This window comes from Eleginops maclovinus, chromosome 21 (genome assembly GCF_036324505.1).
Source record: "Eleginops maclovinus isolate JMC-PN-2008 ecotype Puerto Natales chromosome 21, JC_Emac_rtc_rv5, whole genome shotgun sequence".
NCBI classification, from domain to species: Eukaryota; Metazoa; Chordata; class Actinopteri; order Perciformes; family Eleginopidae; genus Eleginops; species Eleginops maclovinus.
This window is the reverse complement of record NC_086369.1, coordinates 10,362,236-10,390,092: the sequence shown is the minus strand read 5'-3', so window position 1 is coordinate 10,390,092 and position 27,857 is coordinate 10,362,236. Positions and strand designations below refer to the sequence as shown.

Below are 27,857 nucleotides of genomic sequence, written 5' to 3'. Positions count from 1 at the left end.
ATGATGAACAATCATGTAAAGTGCAGTCAATGAACAATTATGACAAGATAAATCAACAAAAATCAAGGAACAAAACTAATCAATTTCTGTGTTCACAATTCATTTTTGTTTTTATTGCTCTTTCTATGTTCATAATTCTTTGTATGCCATACTTTAAAACAATTCTTGTCTTGAGTTATGTGCAAGTAGACCTGGCATTGAGGGGCATCACATTTTGTAACAACCTTGAGTGCTTGTTTGCTGGTGTCATAGCAGACTCTACAATTTCTCTTTGTATCAGAGACAGAAGGAATGTGATCAGAGACAAATTCCCCAGGGTTTTGTACAGAAGCATAAACTGGGGGCTCTCCATACTCCTCAAGGCCAGCCAGCTGCCGGACAAGCTCCTCTCTGAATTCGGTCACAGAATACTTTTGTGGTCGCTTGAGCGCAGCTACATCAGGGTTTGCAGCCCGGTGAATCTGGAACAATATGAAGCTGTTTACGACAGCAATATCCATCATATGAAAGAAGAGAGTCTTCCACCATCGCATGCACTTTCTCAAGGCTGTGCTCTGCCCAATAAGCTGGTCAGACCGGTCAACCCCATTCATGAAAAAATTGTAGTCATGTATAGCCTTGGGTTGTTTCACTCTAATACAATGCCACCTGTGTGCGAATTTTTCTCTCCTTTGCACATGCAGGAACTCATTTGCTGAGTGGATAGATGACAGAAGGGTCACAGGCCTATTGTCCTTCCACTGCAATGCCAAACTTACTGAGCAAGATGGCGCCGAGGATGGCTGCCGTGTCTCGAGCTCCTCAACAACTCCACATCTTAGTGTTTTTATTGTTTTACTTTGTTGGTTGTTTTTAACTTTTTTTGCAACATGCAAACCGCCCAAGCGAGCCCTATCATCCAATATGATAGAGAACAACTTTTACACATCAGGTCGCTGGTGGACAGCAATAATCCACGACGACCTGCAAACAATGGAGAGTCTCCGTGTTTACCTGCTAGAGCTCTACCTGTGGAGCGCAGGAGGAAGAGACCACGAGGTTCCCGGGCCGGGGTCCTGGTCAGGCTGAGGAAACGTGAAAACAGGCCTCCTCTACCGAGTTTACTTCTGGCAAATGTCCAATCCCTGGAGAATAAGCTGGACGAACTCCGTAGCAGGGTGGCATTTCAACGGGACATTAAGACCTGTAATGTTTTGGTTTTCACGGAGACTTGGCTCGACCCCACGATACTGGACGCCGCCATTGCTCCACACGGATTCTCCATTCATCGCCAGGACCGGACAATAAACTCAGGGAAGAGCAAGGGAGGAGGTGTCTGCTTCATGATTAACAACAACTGGTGCTCAGATGTGGAGATCATTTCTTCGGACTGTTCTCCCAGCCTAGAGCACATCATGATCGGATGCCGGCCTTTTTATCTGCCGAGGGAGTTCACATCTGTTGTTCTAACAGCAGTGTATGTTCCGCCGCACGCTGACAACAACACAGCGCTGGAGGAGCTGTATGGGATTATCGACAGGACAGAGACTTCTCGGCCAGAGGCCGCATTTATTGTGGCCGGGGATTTTAACAGAGCCAACATGAAGAAAGTCCTGCCGAAATACTATCAGCACGTCAGCTGCCCCACGCGCGGTGGAAATACACTGGACCATGTTTACACTCCTTTCCGGCATGGATATAAAGCCCTCCCCCGCCCCCCCTTCGGCAAGTCAGACCACATATCTCTTCTTCTGCTCCCCGTTTACCGGCAGAGACTGAAGAGGGACCGACCTGTGACAAGGACAGTGCAGCGTTGGTCCGAGCAGTCTGACTCTGCTCTCCGCCACTGCTTTGGCATCACGGAGTGGTGTGTGTTTGAGGAGGACGATATAAACACACACACTGACGCGGTCATTTGCTACATCGGCAAATGCATCGATGACGTCGTGCCGCGGATTACTGTACGGACATTCCCAAATGAGAAGCCCTGGATAAACGGCGAGGTCCGAGCTAAACTTAAAGCACGGGCCATCGCGCACAGCGGCGGTGATTTGGATGAGTACAGGAATTCCAGGTATGCACTCCGGAGAGCTATTAGCAGTGCGAAAAGACAATACAGGGACAAGGTGGAGTCGAACTACAAGGGCTCCAACGCCAGAAATATGTGGTCTGGACTAAAAACAATAACAGACTACAAAAGGACAACGAGTGGTGCTGAGGAAGTGTCTGCATCTCTCCCAGATGAACTGAACACATTTTATGCACGCTTTGAGAAGCCCCCGGCTGTGGAGGCACAAAAGGCCCAGGATCCCTGCTCACTGGTTTTAACCAGTGCAGATGTGTGTAGATCTCTGAAAAGGATCAACGCACACAGGGCTCCAGGACCTGATGGCATCCCTGGCCGTGCTCTCAAGGTGTGTGCAGTTCAGCTGGCAGATGTGTTCACAGACATTTTCAATAGGTCACTGCTCCAGTCTGTAGTCCCCACATGTTTTAAAGAGTCCATCATTGTCCCTGTCCCCAAAAAGACAAAACCCATCTGCCTCAATGACTACCGCCCAGTTGCACTCACCTCCATCATCATGAAGTGCTTTGAGCGGTTAGTCAAAACTTTTATCACCTCCTCCCTCCCTGACTCACTGGACCCCCTGCAGTTTGCCTACAGAGCAAACAGGTCCACGGATGATGCCATCTCCCTCACCCTCCACACTGCCCTCTCCCACCTGGACCAGAGGAACACTTATGTGAGAATGCTGTTCATTGACTACAGTTCAGCATTCAACACCATTGTGCCCTCCAAGCTCATCATTAAGCTCAGGGACCTTGGGCTCAACAGCGCCCTCTGTGACTGGATCATGAGCTTCCTGACGGGCAGATCCCAGGCAGTGCGGATGGGGAACATCACATCCTCCACCTTGACCCTCAACACCGGAGCCCCTCAGGGTTGTGTGCTCAGCCCTCTCCTCTACTCCCTGTTCACGCACGACTGCGTGGCCACACACAGCTCCAACACCATCATCAAGTTTGCTGACGACACGACCGTCATCGGCCTGATCACAGACGGCGACGAGACGGCGTACAGAGAGGAGGTCAGAGCCCTGACATCTTGGTGCCAGGACATCAACCTCCATCTCAACGTCAGCAAAACAAAGGAGCTGATTGTGGACTACAGGAAGAGGCAGAGAGAGGCACACACACCCATCACCATCGACGGGACTCCTGTGGAGAGAGTCAGCAGCTTCAGGTTCCTCGGGGTAAACATCAGTGAGGACCTGACATGGACACATCACACCAGGGTCATATCCAAGACGGCTCGACAGCGGCTCTTCTTCCTCCGCAGGCTGCGGAAGTTCAACATGGAATCCAGGATACTCTGCAACTTCTACAGGTGCACCATCGAGAGTATCCTGACTGGCTGCATCACCGCCTGGTATGGCAGTTGCACCGCCCTCAACCGTAAGACTCTACAGAGGGTGGTGAAAACTGCTCAGCACATCACCAGGACGGAGCTGCCATCCATGGAGGACCTCTACACCCAGCGGTGTAGGAAGAAGGCCGGTAGGATATTAAAGGACCCCCATCACCCCAGCAACAATCTGTTCTGTCTGCTGCCGTCTGGCAGACGGTACCGCAGCATCCGGACCAAGACCACCAGACTCAGAGACAGTTTTATACCACAGGCTATAAGACTACTGAACTCCTGAGCTGTGTGAATGTCTACTCACATCTGTTTATAGTACACACATACATATATATTATACACATCTGCCATACATATCTGTTTATAGTACACATATCTATATATTGTACATATCTGCCATATACATCTGCTATACACAATATATGCATCTGTCCATACCTCCTCAATCAACAGTGTAAAGTGTTTAAATACTTTCAATGTATTCCACATATGTATATATTTCACATCCTCAAATCTTTATTGTTGTTATTGTAAATATTCTTCTCTCTTTTTGCACTACTTTATTTATCTTTTGCACCATGCATGTTGAGTTGTTGGAGGAGCACGCGACATAAGATTTTCATTGCCAACATATACGCTGTATCTGCTGTGCATATGACAAATAAAACCTTGAAACCTTGAAACCTTGAAACAACAGTTATCGCGGACCCACCTCATAGCTCCCCTATCTTTCCCTTTCACCCACTGCTTCCCTTTCTTTACTGAGTCAGGGAAACCTTTTCTGTTTTCAGCTGCAGTCCCACAAGAAGGCATCTGGAGCTGAAACAAGTCCTTTACTAGTTTTGGGGATGTGTAAAAGTTGTCAAAGTACACATGATACCCCTGGTGTGCAAGAGAGCTACAGAGTCTCATCACTACATCATACCCCAAACCATTCTCACTAGGTGCAGCATTAACATTTCGGCCAGTGTAAACGTCAAAGTCATAAGTATAACCATTCAAACTGTCAGCTAACACCCAGAGCTTAATTCCCCACTTTGTGGGTTTGTTCTTTATATACTGGCGAATACCAGACCTATGTTTAGATTTCACCATTCTTTCATCCACAGCAACATGCTGGAATGGTTGGTAAAGTGCTTTACACGTCACCTTGAAAGTCTCTAACAGGCCAGTGATTTTACGTAGTTTATCACGCTCATCTTCAGCACCATGATCTACAACATGGAGCATTGCCATCAATGCTTTGAACCGGTCTCTTGACATTATGCTGCGTGCCCACAGGCCATGGTACAGGGTTTTGGTGCTCCAGTATCTGTAAAAAGAACTAACTGGGACAAGGCCACAAAACATTACAAGGGCCATCAGTCGTGCCAATTCATCTGGACTGGTTTCTTTCCATGTACCATCTGTGCCACCATAATAGGGCTTTCTGAGTATTTCCTCCCAGGCATAAGCATTTGTGTAGGTGCAGATTTGTAGCAGGAGGGCATCAGTAAAAAAAAGTTGAAAAAAATCTATGGCTTTGGTCATGGTACCTCGTGTTACTGGTACATCTAGGTGAACACCAGGCTGGCGTACAGGACGGAAAGATGGCAACTGGTTGGGCATGTCTGGATCATCATAGCTAGATGTCTGGACAACAGGTTGATTCACTCGATGTGCAGCTCTCCCTCTCCCTCTCCCTCGTCCTCTCCCTCGTCCTCTCCCTCGTCCTCTCCCTGCGCGCGGTCGCTCTGGCATTTCTTCTGGTGCCTCCCTTTCAGGCTCAGGCTCAGGCTCATCCTCCTCTGAGTCGGTGGCAGAACCAGGAGAAAGTTGAGTTCTAAAAGTTGAGATATAAAAAAAACAATACAAGTTGTTCACAACCTAGGTCAAGGCTAATTCCAGTCAGAAAAGGTGGTAGCAGAAAAGTTGCCACTGTCTACATGTCATTATTTTCTTTCTAGAAGTTGAGATAAAAAAAAAAAATGCAAATTGTTCACAACCTAGGTCAAAGCTAAGTTCAGTCAGAAAAGTTGTAGCAGAAAGGTTGCTTACTTACTAAATGTCATTAGGCTACTTTCTGTCTAGAAGTTGAGAACAAAAATACAAGTTGTTCAAAACCTAGCTCAAGGCTACTTTCAGTCAGAGAAGGTTGCTACTTACTAGGCATCCCATTACTTTCTTATATGCCATTACTTTCTTATAGGGAGCAAAAATAGACATTTCTGGAACTAAACAGAACGAGTAACACTGATATTTATTTATTTATTCAATCCTATATTCAGCTCTTCATCCAGACATGCCCATGGCATATGCTAACAACGCTACAATGTTGGCAAAGGGCTAATTTACCCGCGAGAGATAAAGCGCGATCAAAAATAAACAATCACCAGGCACAATTTTTTTTGTTGTGACAGACAAAAAAACACATTATACAAAAGGCACAGTCTACTCTGAGTATTATCCCTCGAAACTATAATGTTTTATGAAGCTGTAAGTAGTCTAAAATACAATCTTGAGTTTCAAGAACTTTATTTGTTTACTCACGTATCATCGTTGTCGTCGTCGTCATGAAAGTCTTCATTCAGTTCACGGTCCAACTCGTACTCTTCTCCACTGGATATACCTCCTATTTCACTGTCTTCACCGCTATTGTCATCATTTGTGTGTTGACAACACATTTCTGCCACCTCAGCAGCTGAAAAACGCACTTGAGGATGCCTACGATCTGACATGTTCATTCAGTGTGCAGCCGCGAAATGAGCCAAACGCGATTCACCTGGCGATTCACGCGAACCTTTCTAGGGCGGGACGATCACAAGATGTAAAATGACATAACTCAGCCAATAGGCTATCAAAACGAACTCAACTACTTGACAGTGATTGGCTAGGTGTTGACAACATATCTACATAGTTTTTTTCATCGGTGAGGTTAAATGCGTGATTCAAACACGGCGAAGACGTCATGGTTCGATATCGAACCAAATTTACATGGGCCGTCAACAAAGGGTTAAGCGATGATACACTTCCCCCACATGTGTGCAATCTTCTCTCAGAAACTTGAGAATTGTTCTTATGACTATAATTCAACAGCAGACATGTAAAAGACATACAATTTCCATTTACCTGGGATAAAGGTGCACTGGTGGCGATGGAAGCTTTCCACCAAGACGACCCTCTGCCACACCTCAACACATCCAAGACCTGGTTACCCTTGACTAACCCTGAGAGTTTTGTATACAGCTCGAGTCCTGGGGGATCCTGAATGCATGGCAAGTGCTTCTGTTGCACCTCCCACACACGTGCCATCAAGGGTAAACCTGAGGTGTCCGTTAAATCCCACATGGAGTTCAAAAGGCCTTGGATTAGGCTGCGGCTCTCCTCTACCCCATGAGTTCTGGCCATAACTTGAGCTTCTGAAGGAGCATGACCAGCATGCTTCTTCTTAAGCTCAGACCTTTCATCTTCCTTCAGATGACCAATGTCATCCTGGTCCCTCTCGAAAATGCAGCTGGACAACTTGGAGCAGAAAGTGCCATAGAGAGGATGGTGTTCTGTTGTGAGACCAGTGGTGAAGCGCCGCATGAAATGGAAAATGTCTAGTTTCACTTTGGTCTTCCACGGACGAAACCACACAAGAACCGGGGGTGCACCTGTACAAATGAACAACAAGGTCTGAATGAATGCATATAGTTATAATTCCAATTCCATTATGACTGAAAGCTTACAGGCAGCTGTTGGTACTGGCTTTTTTATGGAGTCAAGCTTTAAGATCCTGCCATATGTCGAAGTGATGACACCTTTCACCTCATCCAGATGACCTAGGATCTCGTTGCCATGGACCGTCTCAAACCACTGTGCGAGAGGTAGGGGGCAAAAGGGTGGTGGCCGCTGATAGACTGATTCCTCACATTGGGTCATGGTACTCCTCCTTTTGTGAAGCTCTCAGTCAGACAGGTATTCAATGGAGCGCCTTGCCCACTCCTCGCTGTGAACTTACTCCATTGCTTGTTGCAGGTAACTGGAGCTGTTTCCTGCAGTTCATGGTTTGAGCATGGTCACACACTTCCTGTCCAGAGCCAGCTGTGTGGTGAGAACAGCAGGGAACCTGTTTCTGTGGGCAGGATCCAACTGACTCAACAAATCTGTACTCCAAGGACAGACAGGGATCATGCACTTACTGCACCGAGGATAGTCCCCACCAACCAAGTAGTACCTGGAGTCAAGGTCGATGACTTCCCGTACCTTCGGGTAGATCCCAGAGTGGTGCATGTTGTTGCTGCACTGAGGGCACTTCAGCGGAATACCCCACATCCACATCGGTGCCCACAGAAACATCCGCCGCCTGAAGTAGGTCATGGGATCAGGTGGAGCAGTTGTCGGCTTTGGCGGATTGGGTGGATGGAACCAGTTTTGGGAAAACTGTTGCTTAAGCTGTCCAGTGTGGTCGTAAAGACACTGGGCAATCCACTCCCGGTCGGCTGGCTTGATGACCCGCATGAATTGTTTGGGGAGAAAACTGAGCCAATTTACCTCCGACAGCCTCAGGTGGACAACTATGGAGATGTGGGAGGAAGAGGAGGAGGAGGTGGTTTTGGTGGTGGTGGTGGTGGAGGGGTTTGTCGTGGTGGATCCCCACTCATTCTGCTGGTGCCTGAAAGATGGCATTCTTCAATATGGTGGAACAGCTCAACTGCACCCTTGGTTTTTTTTCCAGACTGCTCACAACATTCGTCTACATGAAAGTCAGACAAATGTTCAGAAAACTGTTCAACAAAAATGTCCTTGCTACAAAGAGAGCACTTTATCTGCCCTGTCTGACTGCATCCTCCCTGCACTTGAACTGCTCTGTGTGCCGGGGTCTGACGGTGGCATCCCTGCACTTGAGCTGCTCTGTGCCTCTGTTTGCAGACTCTGTGAAGAACCTGCCAGCTCAGGTGACTGAAAAAAAATAGTTTACTTTTTCATTAGGTCTGAAAATACGTTTTTAACGTTGTTGTTAACAATTGCAAAGCAATCCAATCACAGCTAATGGCAGGGATTAAAGCAAAAAAAAATCCTGAGCCTGAACTTTTTAGACTCATGCAAACAACTATATACATGTATGCAGATTATTGTATAGTGTTCACAATGGTTCCCAAACTGGGGGCCATGGCCCCCTTCCGTGGCCCCCCTGGTGCCCCCCTTTTGATAAAAACACTCTTAAATAGTGAATTTTGAGCATGCTGTAGTAAATGCACTCTGAAATTTAGGGTACATTAAAAGGACTGGTTTACTTTTCAAACAGTTTTAATAAATCAAATAATTCAACAATTTCAACATTTCAATAACTTTGAACTTTGTTCATCAGAAATAAAATGGCAAATTAAATACACAGATGTTAATAAAACCAATAGAAAGTTATATCAAGTAATATCAAAACAAGTAATCAAAAACATTAACTCCTACATGAAATGATAACTTAAATCAAATAGAAAGAAATAAACAAAGTGCATTTGTATCTCCAAAGTACTTTTTAGTGGGGTTTAAGTTATCAAAACTAGATTCAAAAAATGAAACAAAGTGCTCTATTTTTTCCTCTTTTTTCCGGGTTCTGAGTCATCCGAACTCTTCCTTTTTCCAGAGGTAGTTGAGGCTATTGAAGAGGATTTCTTGGCTGGACCATGAAACAGAGAAAATAACTTTGGTTGCCCAGAGGATGCAGTGGATGGCCCAGAGGAGGAGGCAGAGGGCCCAGATGAGGAAGCAGAGGGCCCAGATGAGAAGGCAGAGGGCCCAGATGAGGAGGCAGAGGGCCCAGATGAGGAGGCAGAGGGCCCAGATGAGGAGGCAGAGGGCCCAGATGAGGAGGCGGAAGGCTTATTAGTTGCCCCAGACGAGGAGGCAGAGGGCCCAGAGGAGGAGCTGGATGGCTTTTTAGCTGCCCCAGAGGAGGTGGTGGAGGGCCCAGTGGGTCGAAAAGGTCTTGTTTTTGCAGAGGAGATGGTCTTTGGTGAAGGTCTGGTTGGTCTAGGTGAGGCAGCTGGCCTAGTGGAGGAAGAGGATGGCCCTTTTGATTTCTTCGCCTGGGTCACTATTCTGTTTGCCACCGCTGTAGACCTCACCCTCATGGCCTCACTCATCCTTTTCTCCCTCATTCCCTGTTCTCTTGCCTTCTTTTTCTCTAGGTGGAGTTGGTATGTTTTATAGGAGGAAAGGCAAGAATTCCTTAAAGGCTGGTCAATTAACATTGTTGAGGCCGTCCACTTCCTGGCTTTCATTGTTGACTTAATTATGGCGAGGCTCTCATACGTTTCCACATTCATCCTGCACCTGTCTGCCTCCAGTATGTCATCCATTATGTTGAAAGACCCCTCCACCAGCGGGCCTGTGAAAATTGAAAGAAGGGCTTTCACAAGTTTGATCAGGGTTGGGTATCTCACACCTCTTTCTGAATTTCTTAGAAGTGCCACCTGACTCCACCAGTCCACATCCACTCGGCTGTTTTCTTCAACATAGGTATTGGCCAGAGGTACCAGGTCAGCATCTATTTGGTATGCACGAACCTCCTCCCGCAGTGGGCCGAGTGCTTCAGGTGGAACCACATTAGGCAAGGCCTTCCCTAATGCCATGAATGCTGAACCTAAGGAGTCACACTGTATGAGGGATGGGGTCAGAGCCGAGAGTGAGGTGACCATGTGGTTGTCGAGGGGAAGGTTTTTGAGTAGAAACTCTGCTGCCTTCATGTAGCCCTCTCTGAGGGAGTTGTACAAGTTTCCAACCCACAGTGTCTTCGCCACACGGGCCTTGGTCATGGCAGAGTATCCATATTTTCCAACACACAGGGATTTGTTAGGCAGCTGTAACGCTGCATCCCGTACATTGATCTTGAGGATCTCTTTGACACTCAGGGGGATAGCTCCTGGCTTCATGAATTTGCTTAGCAGCTCTCTTACCAGTGCCAACATTTCAACATGCAACAAGTGCACCATAGAGCTCCTGCGGTCACGTGACTTTTGGTTGGGAGCCACCATTTTGGCAGTCAACATGACCACCGGTGCCAGTGTTTTCTTACCGAGCGAGTATACTTCTCATTTTAATTCAAGTGAAATTCGGCTTTATAGTACAAAATTAGAGAGATTAAATATAAGCGACCCATATAATTCACCCGGTGTGCTTTTCAAGAGCATAACCTCCTGCTCTGAAGACGATGTACCCGACTTGCGCTACGCAGACATCCACAGCTATCTTGTAAGCTTTCCATCAGTGTACTCAGGAGACTCCCTCAGAGCGTACAAAAGCTTGGAGGCTTACAAATGGTGTCAGTCCGGCTTCGTAAACAACATTCAACTGTGGAGTCTTACATCCAAAAACTTCGGCATCATCACTGCAAGGGTAAGTATTAAATTATTCCAGTTTGATAGGCAGTGTCACGTTAGCATTGTTTGTTTATTAGCTTGGCTAGCTACGGAAGTGTCACGTTAGCATGTTTTTTAGCTTGGATAGCTACTGCAGTGCATCTGTAACTTGCTAGTTTGTATTTTTGATCGTACTCAACCAAAGTGGCTGGCGTTTTTTACCTTTATTTATCTGTTTTGGAATTTCATATAGGTTAATCACTCCCAAAGGCTTAATGAAAGTCAACTAAAGCCATGGGTGGTGGTGAGGAACGACGGTGTTGTGCTGGGAGCCCACTGCAACTGCACAGCGGGACTCGGGGAGAGCTGCTCTCATGTGTCAGCTGTTCTCTTCAGTCTGTGGGGAAAAAACAACGCAAGGCACGAGGAGATCAGCTGCACATCCAAAAAATGCAAGTGGGCCTCTCCCAGTGAGGATGCTGCGAAGAATGTGGAGTACCTGCAGGGCAAGGACATCATATTCAACCATACTCAACAAAATAAAAAGGGGAATTCCACCAAGGGTACCTCTGCGCCCCCATCTTTCCCACCCCTGACTGCTGCTGAGCAAACACAGTTCTACCAAAATCTCTCACAGTGCCGGACTCAAGATGGGAAGTCCTGCAGACCTGCAGTCCTGTCAGTTGTTCGCGGGTACGCCACATCCTATGTACCCAAGGCTGTCAAGCTAGATTTACCTGAACCCCTTACCAGTCTGTATGACAAGAAGGCAAGAGACCTGAACCTGGCTGAATTACAAGAGCGTGCAGAAGGAATATTTGAGGACTTGACTGTCACTGAAGAACAGGTACATAACATATTCTGTTTACTAATGACTGAAATCTAAGATCTACCATGTTATGTGCACGTGTACTGTGTGTGCGCTATCTTGCAATGTAAATGAGAAACTGTTTGGATTGCCATGTTTTCAGAGTGATATTGTAGAGGAGGAGACCCAAGCACAGTCCAAGTCCAGAATTTGGTTTGATCAAAGGAGTGGTAGGGTGACAGGATCTACCTTCAGAGCAGCAACAAGAACAGACCTCAGAAAGCCAGCCGTGTCTCTCATAAGACAGATATGTGACCCAAAGTCCCATGTTTTCAGCAGTGAGGCTACCAGGTATTCATGGGCAGAGAATTCCAGCCAATGTCAACATGCAGTTGAACATCCTAACATACTCCAAATAGCATCCCAAAAGTTTCTGCCTTGTTGTAAGGTGTCAGCTGATGTTCATCATCCCAAAAGTAATGGGCATATGCATTTGATTACTTATTGTATGAAACATTGTGACATGTGCATCAGCAGACACCTTACAATACAGCTGTATCATGTGGGATGATATATGCACACATCTTCAGGAAGGTACTGACAAGTCAAGGGTAGTGTGTGTGGAGCATTACAACTGCATGTTTGAAATCAGCTGGAATTTCCCTGTAAACTAAAATAGGGTGTTGCAGTGTGTATCTCTTCTATGTATGTGTTACTTACTTACGTACAACATATGGTGTACAAGAAAATTAGTGTGAGGTGAATGAACAGAGAGGGTAAATGCAGTAAGTACTAGGCTATTATCTTTAAAAAGAAGTGTTAAAACCAAGTACAGCATTACACTTTGTAAAGGGCAGGGAGGTAGCAATGTGGGGTGGCATTACTATTGTCCAAAACTCATATTTCCATTGTTTCTTCTTCAGATGGGGGATGCAATAATGAAGAAATGGCCAGAAAATACTACGAAATGCAGCATCGCCTATCACACACAGACGTCCTGGTGCGACCAGCCGGATTTAGAATTTCACCTCTGCACCCATTTATCGGGGGCCTCACCTGATGGGTATGTGTCCTGTAGCTGCTGTGGTACAGGTGTCTTAGAAATGAAGTGCCCATTTTCTGCAAAGGAGCTTTCTGTCATGAAGCTGTAAATTCTGTTGCACACTTTTGCCTTGAACAAGATTCCCTAGGAAAAATTAGACTTAAGCGAGACCATGCATACTTCTACCAAGTGCAGATGCAGCTATTTGTTACCAAATTGGCATACTGTGATTTCATTCTGTGGACTGAAAAGGAAGGTGATTCACCCTTTGTGGAACGCATTACATTTGACCCAGAATTCTTTCTCAAAGAACTTGAACTTGCTCGTGACTTCTTCCTAAAATGCATCATCCCAGAGCTGTTAGGCAAATGGTTTTCTGCACCAAAACAAGCAACTGCAAGCACCGATCCCCAGCAACAGTGGTGCTACTGCCGTGCACCTGCGGCAGGGAATATGCTTGTTTGTGCCTCAGGGTTCTGTGCCGTGAAGAGGTTCCACCAAACCTGCCTTCGGATGAAAAGGGTACCGAAACAGTGGGTGTGTCCTAGTTGTAGGAAACTAATCAATGCTCAAAAAAAAAAAACATAATTACTTAGTCTTACTTACTTACGAAATGTGTGAATATGAATGAGCTGATGCAATGTAAATATTTTATTAATTAATAAAACAACTGTTTAAACCAATGTCTTCTGTGTCTGTAGCAGTATCTGTAGCGATCTTAAAATGTGGATAGGTCACTCAAATCTAGTGAGTGAGAAAAGAAGTCACAAGAAACAAGTGAGAAGCGAATCAAAAAGGTTTATTTTCTGTTGACGCACAAATTCATCACTCAAAGGGCACCACAGAATCAGGTACATTTGTTAGTCCACAACATACACTCACAATTTTATCAAGATAAGTAACATCATTTTCTTTCTCTATGTCTGTGAAAGTTATTGGCACAGTGCTTTGTAAGATAGTATATTTCTGACGAAGTACTCCTATGACTCTTTCGATGTGAATCCTTAAAGAGGCTAGAGATCTTGTATTCTCTATGTCAGCAGGATCTAACTGTGTTTTTCCACGAGTAAATGCTGGAATTTTTAATTCAGCCTGACACCTTTCAACAGACTCTTTCACCAGAAACCCCCTGTCTGCCAAAACAACATCCCCTGGGAGAATATTAGGTAAAAAAGTACTGTGTTCTGTAATGAACTTATCACTGGTGCGACCTCCCCATCCAGTAGAAATGAAACAAATTGAACCTTGAGGGCAAATGGCAATTAAATATTTCATGGTGTGATGTGATTTGTATCTTGAGTAACACTGCGCACTGGGTCGCAATCTACTTGGTTTCTCTAGAAATATTTCAAAGCAATCAATGATACAAACAGTCTTCTCGTAGTCACCATTTCTAAATACATATGGAAGAGATGTTCTTAAAGATTCTCTTTCAGGCCACACCACTAGGCTTGGCACCAGTCTACAATACATCAAATTAACACAGTTTTTGAAGTGCTGGAGACAGTAGTTGGGTCGATGCCAAAATAAAAACCCAAAAAGTCAAATGTTAAGTTCATTCGAAGCTTCATCAAAGTCAACATGTATTGTTGAAAACATGTTATTGATGATTTAACTTTGAGAAATGGAGCCAGATATTGAAAAATGGTCATGAGACATGCATAGGTTGCCAGCCCAGTGAGGACATTCACCTTTTTATCATTGTTATTTAAACTAATCTCTGTCAGGGTCTTCCTATTAATCTTTTCCCTTAACAACACATTTTCAGCCCTTAGAGCTTGGCATTCTTGCTCAAGACTCTGGATGCGGGTACAGCAGGTTTCAGAGGTGCATGGTGGTGTTACTGGTTCAGGCTGGACAGGATCATCGGCTGAGTCTTCCAACGGATCTGTGATGGGGGGCTCCTTCAAAGGCTCTGTGATATGGTCTTCTGGGGCTGCATCAGTTGATGTCCTGATGAAACACAGAAGCAGCAAAATAAGCTTTCATGCATACAATACTGATGGCAGTTTGACATGTTTACATGTTTACAGTTTGACATGTTTAATGGAAATCATATGATATTAGCCTTCATTAAATGACTGGTGTGACGTTATTGTTTATAACCATATCACGGCAGTTAACTATTTGAAATAAAATAATCTGAATAACACACCGATCACAAGTAGACCCAACATGTAATCAGACAGGAGTTTGATCTACCCACCTTTGACGGATGGCTTCTGCAGATATCTTTGCCTGCTCTACTTTGTGCAGTTTAGCCTTCTGCCTTCTGTTAAAAACCTCCAGTCTCGTTTTATGTCTCCTCTTCTCTGGAGATGGAAGGTAATCGAAAATTGAGGGGATAAAATCCGGACTCAACGGATTATCACTCTTTCTCCCTACAAAATAAGAAGGAATATTTCAACACGGGTTTGTTTACCACTAGCTTGCTACAAGCTAACTTGCTAACTGGCTAGGCTGCGCCAGAGCCACACTTGTTGAGTTAAAAAGGGACATCACAGTGTCCGTTAGCTATAATAACTGGGTGCTACTTCTTAAATTAAACTAATTAAATTTAATTAAACTGACCAGAAACTTTTTGTAGCATTGTACTGTATTCCTTCACCCACCTGATATGAAGTGATCACTGCATAAGCGAAAGCCAACGGCCGGGGGGGTCCCATCTTTCAGTCTTTTTCTGAAGGCTCCTGGCTCTTTTAATCGCTCCAATCCACTTCTCCCTCCTCTCCGCGTCTTTAGGAATGCGATAATACGATACACCTTTCTTTTTCCCACGCCTATTTGTGCAACCTGGTGCACAGCAGTTATCCACCATCCTTGACAGTCTGCCAGTGCCTGTCAATTTACTGCCGCGATGACTGCCAAAATGGCTGCCCCTGTCGTATCTCGTCACGTGACCAGCATATATGACATCATCTGCAGGAGCTCTATTGGTTTCTCATGTTGCAGTTTTTTCAGAAATGCCTGAAATGTTGGAAGGACACCTGTAAACATACAAAAAACATTTAGGCATGTTTCCATTAGTTGTAATTAAAACTTAGAACAAGACATCAGTTACTACTATGCAACTAGGTAATTACAGTACAGTTACTAACTATACAATGCTGTAAGGAATTCTCTTGAGGTGGATTACTTTTGTTGAAAAATAGACCTAACTGTTCCATTTGCACCTTGTCTTAACTAAAAAGCTATGCCATCCAGGAGAGCTGGGCCATTACCACCAAGTAATAAATAAATGTATGTAAACTAGCCATGGATTTTCCTACTCATTCAAGATGCCTCTGAACAGGTCAATCAAGACTGTGAGCCTATCAAAATCTGTGAATAGCACAGAGATGCGTTCCTTCCGGCTCTGGTTTGTTTGGGTCCTGGATGCTGTGGCCTGTTCTCCTTGCAGAACCTCTATTCTGGCCCTTTCCTGAGGCGAGACCTCGTGCCTTTCAAGGACTTGTTTGAGTAACTTTCTGGAGTGCACACACACACACACCCACGTTATGCTCCCTCTTATAAAACCATATGGGGATTAAGGCTGCATGTTATAACATACAGCATTATAGACAATACACTAATACATCCCTATTTTATTTTTTTAATGAAAAAAAAAACTGTCAGTAATGCAATATTTTTATCATATCATCATACAGCATATAGCTGGCAGTTTCATGTGTTGCATTAACTACAGCAATACTATAAAGCCGTTATAGCCACTATTAAAAAAAACAGCTTGATTCTGCACTACAACACATTTTCTCATAAGGGAAGGCTATAGGCCAGAATATAACACATGTTCAAAAAAAGAAAAGAAAAAAGCTCCTTAAAAAGGAAGGTCGTTTTATTTTCGCGCAAGACAAAATAGTTATATATCAACTATCAATCCCAACGGGGTGCTGCTGAATGACAGCGCAAGGGATAAGACGCGGCTCGTAGGTGTAGGTTTCGGATGTTGTCAACATTTAAAAGCACGCATGTATGCCAGGTAACCGCACGGGTGAGCAAATAAAGAGGACCTCTGCTGTGTAGGGGAGAGTGGGGACGGTTGCAACACTTTTTGCTTTTCCTTGTGTATCTAAGACACCATTTGCAGTAGGAAGGCCAAATCTGTATATAATATACCCTCATCTGTCCCCTATCCACCCATAATTATATGACATGTGTAGGTTTTATTATACTGGATATATTTGCAATTTAATGGAAAGAGTGAAACGGTGCAACCGTCCCCACATAAGGGACGGTTGCAACACTTGTGTGGGACAGTTGAAACACGTATCAATTTGTTTTTAAAAATCATTCTTGACAATCATTTATCCTTTTTTATTTCATTATCTTAGTAACAAAAAGAAAAGGCAATAGTATAATAATAATAATAATAATTATCATTATTATAATAATAATAATAATATAAGCAATAGTATAATAACAATAATATAGCCTATCATAAGAACCATACAAAATCACAGACTTTTTTTTCTGTCAATTACATTTTAGTTGTTAACAAATTGATAATAGAAATAGAAATAGAGTGCCTGGATGAACTTTTTTGTCTTGAATTAACTGAACATAGCATAACAACATAACATAACATAACAATATAACATAACACTAGACATTGGAAAACATCAGACACCATCAGAAAATTAATCACTTTCGGTCTCACAATTGTGGCAAACGTACACTGAGCTGCCATCAGTGCAGGCTTCATGAGCCCACTTCTGACACATTAGACATTGTAGCCACACCTCCTTGGGCTTTGAGTAGCTCTCCAAGCAAACAATGCAAAAGGCCTCCTCTGAATGGCTATCTCTTTCAATGTTTTTCCTCTTTTGCTTTTGCTTTTTCTTTCCTCTCATTTCCTCAGTATTTCCAATTGGCTGCGGCTGCAGTGTGCTCTGGCTCAGCCTTCTCTTTCCTTTCTTTGTTTTGTTTTCTTCCTCCAACGCCTTCTTTTCAGGGGTATCTGTCAGAATTGTTGACTTTCGTTTTCTCCTGCCGTTTTCCTTTGCCTTGCGTTGGGTCGCTTTGGGATGGGGTCGGATGAGCTCAGGTGAAAACATGTGTACATCGAAGTACTGGCCAGAATTTGAGGGGAGACCACCTTGCACTGGAGGGGACACTGAGGAGGAGGACTGACTGGCAGGAACTTGAGGGGCCACTGAGGAGGAGGACTGACTGGCAGGAACTTGAGGGGCCACTGAAGAGGAGGACACACTGGCAGGAACTGGAGGGGCCACTGAGGTGGAGGGGAGAATGGCAGGAACTTGAGGGGCCACTGAAGAGGAGGACAGACTGGCAGGAACTTGAGGGGCCACTGAAGAGGAGGACACACTGGCAGGAACTGGAGGGGCCACTGAAGAGGAGGGGAGACCACCTTGCACTGGAGGAGCTGTAGAGGGGGAATTGGACGGGCCCAGTGGCACTGTAGGATCAGGCCGGCCTGTAACCATGGATGGAGCGAAATCAGCGTCACTGAATTTCAGCCTGTCGAAAGGCCAAATTCCAGTGGTGATGAAACCTGCTGAGACATTGCCAGGTGTTCCGACCAGGGGGAAGGCAAGTCGAACAATTCCAGGGATGTCATAAATGGTCATCGGAAGGCCTGGGTGTGATCTCATCCATGAGTCACAGAAGGAGTTAACTTTCCCTTTGAGAGGGCCAAAGAAACTCCGGTCCAGTGGTTGGAGCCTGTGTGAGCAGTGGGGTGGGAAGGATAGCATTACAATGCCATTGGCACGGGAAAAATCAATTGCCCTGAGAGAGAGGTGAGAGGAGTGGTTGTCTAAGATCAGAAGGACCTTCGTATTCACTGATGCTCGTGTGTGGCGCTGGAAATGATGGAGGAATTCGATGAAATGTTCCTCCACCATCCAGCCTGATTTGTTTGCCACACCGATGCAGCCTGGTGGGCCATCTCTAATGAAGTGATCTTTGAAGTTGACCCTTGGGAATATAAACATTGGGGGAATCATGCTCCCCAATGCATTCCCGGCGCATGCCACTGTCACGAGGGTCCCCCTTTCTCCCGACGTGGCTGACCCCACCTGTCTGTCTCCACGCCTGGCGACAACCTGATCTGGCCTCTGAACAGTGGTAATGCCAGTCTCATCCATGTTCCATATGTCCTCTCCCTGGAAGTTGTTCTTTCGGAGGACTTCATCTAAATTATTGAAGAACAAGGACACATTGTGCCTATTGAAGTGTATATTACGGGCAAGACTGGTGGCTTGGGGGCGCCTTATTGACAAGGTTGGCTGGCGGTGTAGGAAGCCCATCAACCAATCGCGGCCAGCCAGGCCTGGCTCATCCCATGTCCCTGGGTATTGGCATCCATACCTGACAGCCAGCAGATAAGCCAGACGACGAACCTGAGAAAACGAATGAAAAACAAAGGATTAAAAACGAAAATAGGCTAAATGTCATGTATCTGGCGAGAGTCAGGGTAATTTTGCCTTACTCTGTCTCACAATGTTGTTGTTTTTTTATCTACATCTCACTCAGTCTTCATTAAATTCTGCATACACATCTAACTTAATAAGCAACTATCCTGCTTACCTCTTTAGTGCACAGCCCATAAAACATATCTGCAGCTGTCTTAAGGTAATTCGACAAAATAGCTTCCTGTTCAGCTGTAAAAACCCTCCTTGGCGTCCAGTATCCTGTCCTGATCTCTTCACCTGGACCTGCCCTCTCTAATTTCTTGCAGAATCGGTACAGTGTTGTGTGACAGATTTCAAACTCCTTCGCCACAGACCTCGCTGACCTGCCCTCACTCCTGATCACCTCTGCCGCCAAACGGAGCACTTGTACAGGGACACCCCTATCTGTCTTTCGCTCTCTGTTTCGTGGCATACTGAAAAAAGCTCACTCACTCACTCACACACACACACAGGCCTATATATATGTGTATATATATATACTGTATACATATACAGAACATGTATATACATAAACACACGATAGGCTATATATTTATTTATGTAGGCCTAATATATAATATATATTTAATATATATTTATTTAATTTATATAATTTATTTATATATTTACATATTTTGAAACATTTTTATATCATATTATTCATTAATTAATGTCATGTGGGGCAGTTGCAACACATGGGGGACAGTTGCAACAAAGCGTTGCAACTGTCCCCACATAGTCAGACATTTTTATGCTAGACATGCAAACTCAACAGATTACCTCAGACACATGGTAGAAACTGCAATTTAAAGCTAAGATTCTGCAGATTTAAATGATACAACTTTAAAATATGTTGTACAAAACATTTAGAAACTATAAGAAAAGTTGTAAAAGTTAAAAAAATTACTTTTGTACCTTGATTTCTGGTTCTTCCAGAACAGATGCTCCAATCTTGCTGAAAAGTTGCAGGAAGAAAGAGGGTCTCACTGAGCATGTGCAAAATGAGTGTCATCACTGTAGCTCGTTTCTGATTGGAGGAATCCTCAGTGTTGCAACTGCCACATGTTGCAACCGTCCCCACTCTCCCCTACTCTGTGTTATTTTATGAAGAGTGCTCATAGAAACGACTAGGCTAAAACTACACAAGTCCCGACTTTGTGTCCGACTTTTACATTGGGTTTCGCCGCACACAAAGACAATCGCAATTGTCGTAAGGGGGGGTCTCAGCCGAGAATCGGACACGATAGTCGCGTATTTTGAGCCAGGCTGAGAGGCTATACTGTGACAAATACGATTTAATTCACACACATTTTTAAATGCTTTGTACCTACCTGTATTTATGCTCTTCGCCCGGATCCAGTAGGTTGTAGTAGTGCACAATCAGGACATCCAGGAGTTCTCTCACCCTATTGCACACCTCCAACATCTGCAGGAACCTGTTACTGATGGGCCTGATCAAGCTCTTCGGTGTAAGATGGAGTAATCTCTGGAATTCCGAAAATATTTCTTTCTGTTTCGGAGACTTCTCTATGTCATAAAACACATCCGAGCAGAAATCTTCCACCTCTGCCTTGAAAGGGCTCATCATGGCTTTTGCACCGTTAGAAACCATATGGACTGTGTCGCCAGATATATCCAGCAGGTGCGGGTTCTCCCTGCGCAACTGTGTCTCGAGACCGGACTTCTTTCCCCGCATAACCGCACAATTGTCCAGTAAAATACTGGTCACCTGCTGCAGCCCTAAACCATAGGACTGCAGCACATCCTTCAATTCCTGGGTAAGTGCTGCAGCATTGGCTATGTTCATTTTTCGACTAGCGAGGTGTTGCGTTTTAACAGCATTTTCCTCATTGTCAAAAAAACGAACAAGAACATTGAGGACTTTATCCATGTTATTATTGGTGGCCTCGTCGACGTTCAGGGAAAACATGTTGTTTTTCAGTTTGGTGGAAATTTGCCTTTTAAACTCAGGTGTTATCCCGTGAGTGTTGAAATAGCTGGCCAGCTGATTTGAAATGGACATTTTACTTAGTGCAATTTTATCTTCCGCTACTTTTTTACACAGCTCGACCAGGGGTTGTGATAGCGTGAAGGAGAGGTCGTGTTCTGCGAGAAATGCACACACCCGTATTTTTAACTCACACACACGGTCAGTTATGGAAGCCGGTACATCAGATGTTGTTGTTGCTCCTGGTAAACGCGTCGTGTGTGGGACAGCACGAACAGCAGCTAGGTGACGAGGGTCTGATTCGTGTTTACGAAGAACCTTTTTGCCGCTGGATGCATATATTAGCCTCCTGGAGCACAGCGTGCAGAAGCAAGCGCCTGTCTCACTCAACTTCTTACACCAACTGCTAAATGGTTTGCCATCTCGTCCAATCTCCTCCAGCCATACCCAGCGCCATTTATTTTTCAGACCTTTATCTATCTCGAGGGTATTTTCCCCTGGTTTCATGTACTGCATCGCGCCTGCTCCTATGCCCCTCTCTCCATTAACTACAGTCACAGCCTTCGTAGTAAGAGAGTAGGCCTATCTGTGCTACAGTTTAGTTGATCGAGGCGCGTTGTGTTAAGGCCCGCCCCGTTTTGCTTCTGATTGGCTAACACTGTTTAACATCAGAACTGGACAGCGGCGCTTCTTTCCTACCATTGGCAGAGAACGAACAGACTCGAAAGCCGTGGAGTTATCGCGTTTTGGGTTTTAAAAAAAATATATATATTTTTTTTTTTTCCACTCCAAGTGCTGCAGGCCGGAAATCCGGCCCGGGGCCGGAATACTTTCATCCATGTAATGGGGAAATAATGCATTTTCCTGCACAGATATTTATGCCGATTGGAGAATCTAATACACCATGGCTCATGGCAAGCAACACCAGCACAGGTTTAACTAAATTATCTAAATTAAATATAGTCATTACTCACCTTATGATATCCACATTTGCAGAGGATTCTTTTGCCGAAGATGTCATACTCACGGACTTGAAAGTTATATATAGGAGTCAATGGACAGGCGTTAATGCGCTGCATGACAGCCTTCCATTTCCTGGACCCCGGTTTCTTACCTGTGGTAAACCGGTACTTTCCCTGGGCATACTGGTACAGGATACCTGTCCAATATGCGTCAGGTTTACCTGTCTTTGTCATTTCTGCAAATATCAAATATCAGGGTAAATGTCAGACCACTCAGTGAAAGAAGATAAATATACATACAAAAGATATATATAAACGGACACAGTGTTAAGATGTAAAATACTCTATTTACTGATGCACTTTCATGAGGTTTTTGGACTCACATGAGACTCATGTTACTATTACTAACGTTATGTAGCGTTAGCTAACGTTGACAGCGGGACAAGACAAGCGGACAACTATGGTGGCAATGTCAATATCATTTTCAAGCCTGGCGTGCAAATAAATACTATTTTGAAAATTCCTAAATAATAAAGTTAATAATAGTTTCTTCTCTTTCTGCCACTGTCCGAGTAGGCGGGACAGTTGTCTTCGTCCCTGTCACGTGACAGGTCACTGTTTTTTTCATTGGTCTGTTAGGACTGTTTGGACTTGGGTCGGTAAAGTGTTAAGAATTGGTAGGACTTGCTCGCATTTGTTAGGAGTTGTAAGGAATTGAGTTAGCAGGCCAAACACGACATTCCACGACAAAAAATGGGGCAAAAGGGACTGCTACGGTGGGGGAAAGAAAGGAAAGGGAAGGGAAGAAGGGGGAAAAAAAGATTTCATAGAACTTCCACACCAATAAACTGATATTTTCAACACAAGTCTTTTCACTTTCAACCTTTCACAAAAGTTAGTTGCACGATAACAAATTCACAGGTAAATTTACCTTTTTTTTATTCTTTCAGGAATACCATCAAACCACTTTAAAAAACTGTTTTTATACAAGAATAATGTTCTAGACATTACAAATAGTTATATACAATAATAAAAGCTCTATACAATAAGGTATATACAATAATAACAGTATTATATACATAGTTGCCGATTAATTGTTTGTCCATCGACAAATCGATTGTTTGAGTAGTCGTTGCAGCTTTATAAGCTTTACTGCTTTTCAAGAGTTTTTTTCCATTCTGCGATGGTCTGTCCGGATGCTGGACAGTACCACTTTCCCTTAATCTGGGTATGGCCAGTGCTTTTGTTTTTGCACTTACCACATGTTCCACACTGATAATGGTACCCCTCTTTGATGTGCCGCTTTTTTGGTGGCTCCCCTCTTGCCACACGCTCCTGGTCTTCAAGTGCTGCCTTTTGCAGTCTCCATTTTCAGTGACGATTTAAGAGGACTGATGCCTGATCAGATGACGATGCTGTTGCCAGTGCTGATACAGGAGTTGTTGGTAGCAGCTGCGAGGATGAGGCAAGAGATGGGGCTGGTGGAAGAAGACCCTGCGTGTACGGGGATGAGGCAAGAGGTGGGTCTGGTGGAAGAAGACCCTGCGTGTACGAGGATGAGGCAAAAGGTGGGGCTGGTGGAAGAAGACCCTGCGTGTACGAGGATGAGGCATGAGGTGGGGCTGGTGGAAGAAGACCCTGCGTGTACGAGGATGAGGCAGGAGATGGGGCTGGTGGATGATGAGCCTGCGCATACAAGGATGAGGCAGGAGAACCAGACAATGCTGTGCTGAGCTAGTTCGGACACTGTGGCGCTGGCGTATCACTGCCTCGCCCTCACGATTTTCAGGCTCCGGGAATTCCATGATGACATGTCCATGTTCCACAGGGGCAGAAGGGAGCTCTCTGGGTTTTGGCAGAAAATTCAGATGAATGGAGAAGTTTGCACTGGAAAGAAAACTTCATTGAATGTGTTAGACTAAAAAGGAGTAGTCACAAGGAGAATGGCGTCTCCTGGAGCATCTTACCAGTTGGTCTCCCAGGAGGGTTGAACTCTGGTAGCAGTGCACTACCGAGGACTCGGTTGCTGAGGACGTTTAAGCTCGACATCAGTCGGACATCGTACATCCTCGTGTGTGACGCACCACTCACATCCACAGCTGCACGTGCTCGGTTGAGGTTCCACCTGGACCCACCCTCAAGCATGTACATCTGGGTGTGCATCGCATTAGATCTCCATCCTTGAAAAAACAAAATGTTTATAATTATTGAAATATTAGTTGCACTTATTAAGCGATGATACACTTTCACACATGTGTGCAATCTTCTCTCAGAAACTTGAGAATTGTTCTTATGACTATAATTCAACAGCAGACATGTAAAAGACATACAATGTCCACTTACCTGGGACAAAGGTGCACTGGTGGCGATGGAAGCTTTCCACCGAAGACGACCCTCTGCCACACCTCAACACATCCAAGACCTTGTTACCCTTGACTAACCCTGAGAGTTTTGTATACAGCTCGAGTCCTGGGGGATCCTGAATGTATGGCAAGTGCTTCTGTTGCACCTCCCACACACGTTTCATCAAGGGTAAACCTGAGGTGTCCGTTAAATCCCACATGGAGTTCAAAAGGCCTTGGATTAGGCTGCGGCTCTCCTCTACCCCATGAGTTCTGGCCAGAACTTGAGCTTCTGAAGGAGCATGACCAGCATGCTTCTTCTTAAGCTCAGACCTTTTAGCTTCCTTCAGATGACCAATGTCATCCTGGTCCCACTCAAAAATACAGCTGGACAACTTGGAGCAGAAAGTGCCATAGAGAGGATGGTGTTCTGTTGTGAGACCAGTGGTGAAGCGCCGCATGAAATGGAAAATGTCTAGTTTCACTTTGGTCTTCTAAGGACGAAACCACACAAGAACCGGGGGTGCACCTGTACAAATGAACAACAAGGTCTGAATGAATGCATATAGTTATAATTCCAATTTCATTATGACTGAAATCTTACAGGCAGCAGTTGGTACTGGCTGACCGACAGACAAAGCATCTAGGCTGGTATTTGCAGTGAGTGACCGATGACACTCCAAGGAGATGAGGCGAGGAAAGGATTCAAGGATGTACAAACTGAGAAATTAAAAGAGCGGCAAGTATGGTGGCAACCTATCATATAGAATAAAGTACCTCATTCCAACAACTTGAATGTTGGTTTTATTTGGGTCAGAAAAAATAATATAAGACTTTTTTTACCCTGATGGAAATTGCTGTGCAGCAGTTGCAATACAAAGTGGGAAGAGTGCAAATATATCAAGAGACTTTATGTATCCCGAGGGAAATGAAGGTGCAACAGTTCAATACAAAGAAGGAAGGAGAAATATACACTGAATATAACTAAATATAAACTAGAATAACTAAGCATAAACTACATACAACTAAATGTATCAACAGTAAGAACAGTATTACAAATATGAAATGGCTCCTCCTGGAGCATCTTACCAGTTGGTCTCCCAGGAGGGTTGAACTCTGGTAGCAGTGCACTACCGAGGACTCGGTTGCTGAGGACGTTTAAGCTCGACATCAGTCGGACATCGTACATCCTCGTGTGTGACGCACCACTCACATCCACAGCTGCACGTGCTAGGTTGAGGTTCCACCTGGACCCACCCTCAAGCATGTACATCTGGGTGTGCATCGCATTAGATCTCCATCCTTGAAAAAACAAAATGTTTATAATTATTGAAATATTAGTTGCACTTATTAAGCGATGATACACTTCCCCCACGTGTGTGCAATCTTCTCTCAGAAACTTGAGAATTGTTCTTATGACTATAATTCAACAGCAGACATGTAAAAGACATACAATGTCCACTTACCTGGGATAAAGGTGCACTGGTGGCGATGGAAGCTTTCCACCGAAGACGACCCTCTGCCACACCTCAACACATCCAAGCTCTGGCTCACCACCGTCCTGGTAGCGTTTGACGATGCCTTGACACAAGTCCTCTAGACCAGCTCCCTCACCAGTGGTTAGGACACAGTTCAGTACCTCACCACATTCGTTACTGACGTTTGTCATCCATGTAGCTGTGTCCGCAATGCCACCAGCGAGTTTCTTTGTGATCTATATAAATAACAACAAACATCAGTATAACAACATAATCAAGTATAATCCATGACCAGCAATGAAAACAGAGATTTGAAAAAAGTTTACAAAGATGTTCCTGCACCTTTTTGTGGAGTCAAGCTTTAAGATCCTGCCATATGTCGAAGTGATGACACCTTTCATCTCATCCAGATGACCCAGGATCTCGTTGCCATGGACCGTCTCAAACCACTGTGCGAGAGGTAGGGGGCAAAAAGGTGTTGGCCGCTGATAGACTGATTCCTCACATTGGGTCATGGTACTCCTCCTTTTGTGAAGCTCACAGTCAGACAGGTATTCAATGGAGCGCCTTGCCCACTCCTCGCTGCGAACTTCCTCCATTGCTTGTTGCAGGTAACTGGAGCTGTTTCCTGCAGTTCGTGGTTTGAGCATGGTCACACACTTCCTGTCCAGAGCCAGCTGTGTGGTGAGAACAGCAGGGAACCTGTTTCTGTGGGCAGGATCCAACTGACTCAACAAATCTGTACTCCAAGGACAGACAGGGATCATGCACTTACTGCACCGAGGATAGTCCCCACCAACCAAGTAGTACCTGGAGTCAAGGTCGATGACTTCCCGTACCTTCGGGTAGATCCCGGAGTGGTGCATCTTGTTGCTGCACTGAGGGCACTTCAGCGGAATACCCCACATCCGCATCGGTGCCCACAGAAACATCCGCCGCCTGAAGTAGGTCATGGGATCAGGTGGAGCAGTTGTCTGCTTTGGCGGATTGGGTGGATGGAACCAGTTTTGGGAAAACTGTTGCTTAAGCTGTCCAGTGTGGTCGTAAAGACACTGGGCAATCCACTCCCGGTCGGCTGGCTTGATGACCCGCATGAATTGTTTGGGGAGAAAACTGAGCCAATTTACCTCAGACAGTCTCAGGTGGACAACATATGGAGATGTGGGAGGAAGAGGAGGAGGAGGTGGTTTTGGTTGCCGTGGTGGATGAAGTTGTCGTGGTGGAGGAGGTTGTTGTGGTGGTGGTGGTGGTGGAGGGGTTTGTCGTGGTGGATCCCCACTCATTCTGCTGGTGCCTGAAAGATGGCATTCTTCAATATGGTGGAACAGCTCAACTGCACCCTTGGTTTTTTTTTCCACACTGCTCACAACATTCGTCTACATGAAAGTCAGACAAATGTTCAGAAAACTGTTCAACAAAAATGTCCTTGCTACAAAGAGAGCACTTTATCTGCCCTGTCTGACTGCTTGACATGCTCTGAGCTGGTGGACTCCCTGCAGTTGAGCTGCTCTGTGTGGCGGGGACTGTCTGCATCCTCCCTGCACTTGAGCTGCTCTGTGTGGCGGGGACTGTCTGCATCCTCCCTGCACTTGAGCTGCTCTGTGTGGCGGGGTCTGACGGGTGGCATCCCTGCACTTGAGCTGCTCTGTGCCTCTGTTTGCAGACTCTGTGAAGAACCTGCCAGCTCAGGCGACTGAAAAAAAATAGTTTACTTTTTCATTAGGTCTGAAAATACGTTTTTAACATTGTTGTTAACAATTGCAAAGCAATCCAAGCACAGCTAATGGGGAAATAATGCATTTCCCTGCACAGATATTTATGCCGATTGGAGAATCTAATACACCATGGCTCATGGCAAGCAACACCAGCACAGGTTTAACTAAATTATCTAAATTAAATATAGTCATTACTCACCTTATGATATCCACATTTGCAGAGGATTCTTTTGCCGAAGATGTCATACTCACGGACTTGAAAGTTATATATAGGAGTCAATGGACAGGCGTTAATGCGCTGCATGACAGCCTTCCATTTCCTGGACCCCGGTTTCTTACCTGTGGTAAACCGGTACTTTCCCTGGGCATACTGGTACAGGATACCTGTCCAATATGCGTCAGGTTTACCCGTCTGTCATTTCTGCAAATA

General features: G+C 44.9%; 1 protein-coding gene and 1 long non-coding RNA gene across 3 annotated transcripts; both read right to left on the bottom strand.

The window, feature by feature from the left end:
- Positions 1-14,072: 14,072 nt before the first annotated feature.
- LOC134858030 (uncharacterized) lies at positions 14,073-15,505 on the bottom strand. The gene is made up of 3 exons (XR_010164919.1): positions 15,182-15,505; positions 14,776-14,950; positions 14,073-14,522 (listed from the first exon to the last, which is right to left on the bottom strand). It is a non-coding gene; the product is annotated as an uncharacterized LOC134858030 (long non-coding RNA).
- Positions 15,506-16,868: 1,363 nt separating this feature from the next.
- On the bottom strand, positions 16,869-20,065 carry LOC134858029 (uncharacterized). 2 transcript variants are annotated; one of them, XM_063873877.1, is made up of 4 exons: positions 19,898-20,065; positions 19,119-19,416; positions 18,624-18,931; positions 16,869-17,699 (listed from the first exon to the last, which is right to left on the bottom strand). In XM_063873877.1, the coding sequence occupies exons 2-4, from the start codon at positions 19,413-19,415 to the stop codon at positions 17,207-17,209; spliced, it is 1,098 nt and encodes a 365-aa protein (XP_063729947.1). In that variant the 5' UTR covers position 19,416; positions 19,898-20,065; the 3' UTR covers positions 16,869-17,206. The 2 variants fall into 2 exon arrangements, with proteins under 2 accessions (XP_063729947.1, XP_063729946.1); XM_063873876.1 differs by having other exon boundaries at positions 16,869-17,878; positions 18,626-18,931.
- Between the last annotated feature and the right edge of the window lie 7,792 nt (positions 20,066-27,857).

What these genes read in the sequence shown, in the direction of transcription:
- LOC134858029 (XM_063873876.1), bottom strand. Translation starts at nt 19,415, where the DNA reads ATGCCACGAAACAGAGAGCGAAAGACAGATAGGGGTGTCCCTGTACAA. An exon ending in ATGGGCTGTGCACTAAAGAG is followed by an intron (nt 18,932 to 19,118) that starts GTAAGCAGGATA and finishes TCGTTTTCTCAG; the next exon opens with GTTCGTCGTCTGGCTTATCT. An exon ending in GGCCAGATCAGGTTGTCGCC is followed by an intron (nt 17,879 to 18,625) that starts AGGCGTGGAGAC and finishes TCCTCCTCTTCA; the next exon opens with GTGGCCCCTCAAGTTCCTGC.